Source organism: Sinocyclocheilus anshuiensis, unplaced genomic scaffold (genome assembly GCF_001515605.1).
Source record: "Sinocyclocheilus anshuiensis isolate Anshui unplaced genomic scaffold, SAMN03320099.WGS_v1.1 scaffold454, whole genome shotgun sequence".
NCBI classification, from domain to species: Eukaryota; Metazoa; Chordata; class Actinopteri; order Cypriniformes; family Cyprinidae; genus Sinocyclocheilus; species Sinocyclocheilus anshuiensis.
In genome coordinates this window covers 1,110,908-1,113,758 of record NW_015548217.1, presented here as the reverse complement: position 1 = coordinate 1,113,758, position 2,851 = coordinate 1,110,908, and the positions used below count along the sequence as shown (strand labels likewise).

Here is a 2,851-nt window from a genome sequence, read left to right as displayed (position 1 = left end):
CATGCTCAAACAGCAACATTACAGACTAACTAAAGTTGAAAAAGTGAAAAAGCATAATAGGACCCCTTTAAAGGAAAAGCGCAACCAAAAATGACATTTCATGTATCATTTCCTTGTGAGACTCTAGCATGTGTTGCTGTATCTTTTCTAACAGGTTGTTCTGATCATTAGTGGGAATCTGAGTTTTCTGAACTGGTTGACTATAGTTCCCAGTCTGGCTTGTTTCGATGACGCTGCTTTGGCGTTTCTGTTCCGCCGCTCTGGACGAGCCAGACAGACTTTGCTGCAGATTCAGACAGAGGAGGCTTCGGGACTCAAACCTCCGCCCTCGAAAGGTCTTTACATGCTTTACTTACACACAAAAATTACTGAATGATATGTTTGGCTTTGCAAAGTTTTAAATAATAATGAATCACAAGATATTGCTAACTAAAACAAAAAACATATAAAGCTGAAATAAAATATAAATATTAGATTGAAAAACTTTCAATTAGATATGTGGCCTTCACTGTAAAAATAATTTGTGAAATAAAACAATTATTAAAGTACATTTTACAAGAAAATACAAGAAAAGTCTTTCTTCTTCAGTGTGTTACTTGCTGATTTGTTGTAATTATTTGTGAAAATCAGAAATGTTTTCATTGTTGGCAAATAACTGAAATAAGTTTGAAGCACTAAAGTAACTGGAAATAAATGAAAACTAAAACAACAACAACAAAAGCAAGTAAAAATGAAAGTAAAATTTAAATTAAAACATAAGAATAAAAACTAACTTAAATTATTTATAAAACTATATTAATAATATTAAAATATTTATGTTCGATGTTCGCTTGTTGCTATTGTTTAATAAGCATGAAAATGCATTGCACATAAATGTTGAGTGAAATATATTTAATATGCTTAACTATTTTAAATTGATACTTTTCAGTATTACATGATTTTTATGCACACTATAGTTTGTGGTCAGAGAGATTTTTAATATTTTTGAAAGAGGACTCATCAAGGCTGCATTTATTTGACCACAAATGCAGCAAAATGTGAAATTTTATTAGTACAATTTAAACTAACTGTTTTCTATGTGAATATATCTTAAAATGTAATTTATTATTAGTTATGCGCAGATGTATTTTCAGCATCATTCCTCCAGTCTTCAGTGTCACATGATCCTTCAGAAGTCATTCTAATATGCTGTTCAAGAAACATTTCTGATTATTATCAGTGTTGAAAACATTGTGTTGTGCTGCCAGTTTATTTAGTGGAAACTGTGATACATTTAATTTTTCAGGATTCACAGATGAATAGAAAGTTCAAAAGAACAGCGTTTATTAGAAATAGAAATCTACTGTGGCTGTCACTTTTGATCAGTGTAATGCATCCTTGATGATTAAAAGTCTCCGCGTCTTACTGCAGTAGTAATAGTATGTTTCTAATCTGGGCTCAGATTCACTGACTGTTTTTCTCTGACTGTGTCTCTGGTCAGGTATGTTGATCAGGCGTGTGCTGAATGCGTCTCTGGGGATTCTGATAGCGTATCTGAGCGTCCCGGTCGTGATGAACCTGCTGAGCTCCAGACAGATGATGAACACCTCGTTTGATCCCCTGCGGATCGTCAACACGTACGGAGCCTTTGGCAGGTAGCGCATCCATCTGGGTCTGAACGTCGCTCTACATAAAGCCCATCAGTAGCCAGCAGATGGCAGAGTCTAACCAGCTCACGTGTGTCTCTGGCGCAGTGTCACTAAGGAGCGGACGGAGGTGGTGTTTCAGGGCACGCTGAGCGTCAATCACACCGGAGAGGAGGTTTTATGGGAGGAGTATGAGTTCCTGTGTAAACCTGGAGCTCTGGACCGAAGGCCGTGCCTCATCTCGCCGTATCACTACCGGCTGGACTGGCTCATGTGGTTCGCTGCGTTTCAGGTTAAACAGGGAGAGGAGACGCTCTGTATTTTCCAGAAAATGGTGCCAATTGCTTTGTTTGCTGAAAACGATACAGCTAATGTGAAACATTATTATCATTCTCATTATATATAATGAAACATTATAAACACTATTAACCTTGAGGCTTTTAGCCTTTCTGTTTTCTTGTGTTAAAGGAATAGTTCACCTGATTAGCTGAAAATGTGCTCATGCTTGGGCCATCCGAGGGCCATTTCGTCAAAACAGATTTGGAGAAATGTAGCATTGCATCAGTGTCTCAGCAATGGATGCTCTGCAGTGAATGGGTGCCGTCAGAACGAGAGTCCAAACAGCTGATAAAAACATCACAATAATCCACAAGTAATCCACTCCAGTCCATCAGTTAATGTCTTGAGAAGCCAAAAGCTGCATGTTTGAAAGAAACAAATCCATCATTAAGATGTTTTTAACTAAAATATGAGTCCATAATAACGCTTCCTCCAGTGGAAAAGTGATCTGAATCAGGAGAGAAATCTGCACAGATCAAGCAGCGTTTAAACAGCTCTAAACAAATATGTGGCTGGATTTTGCCGTGAGAGACAACAGGAGATGCACTTTTTCACTGGAGGAAACATTTTTGTGGATTATGGATTTTAGTTAAAAACATCTTAATTATGGATTTGTTTCAGCTTTTGTCTTCTCAAGACATTAACTGATAGACTGGAGTGCTGTGGATTACTTGTGGATTATTGTGATGTTTTTATCAGCTGTTTGGACTCTCATTCTGACGGCACCCATTCACTACAGAGCATCCATTGCTGAGACACTGATGCAATGCTACATTTCTCCAAATCTGATGAAGAAACAAACTCACTTATATATTGGATGGCCTGAGGGTGAGCACATTTTCAGCAAATGTTCATTTTTGGGTGAACTATTGCTTTAAAGCTGCGGT

At 37.4% G+C, this 2,851-nt stretch overlaps 1 protein-coding gene across 1 annotated transcript in view; it reads left to right on the top strand.

Annotated features, from left to right (window-relative positions):
* The window catches only part of lmf1 (lipase maturation factor 1), a 41,661-nt gene that overhangs the window by 34,350 nt on the left and 4,460 nt on the right, over positions 1 to 2,851 (top strand). The window contains exons 7-9 of the mRNA XM_016440839.1: positions 155 to 335; positions 1,481 to 1,634; positions 1,734 to 1,917. Coding sequence (XP_016296325.1) covers positions 155 to 335; positions 1,481 to 1,634; positions 1,734 to 1,917 — 519 coding nt within the window. The remainder of the gene's footprint in view (positions 1 to 154; positions 336 to 1,480; positions 1,635 to 1,733; positions 1,918 to 2,851) is intronic.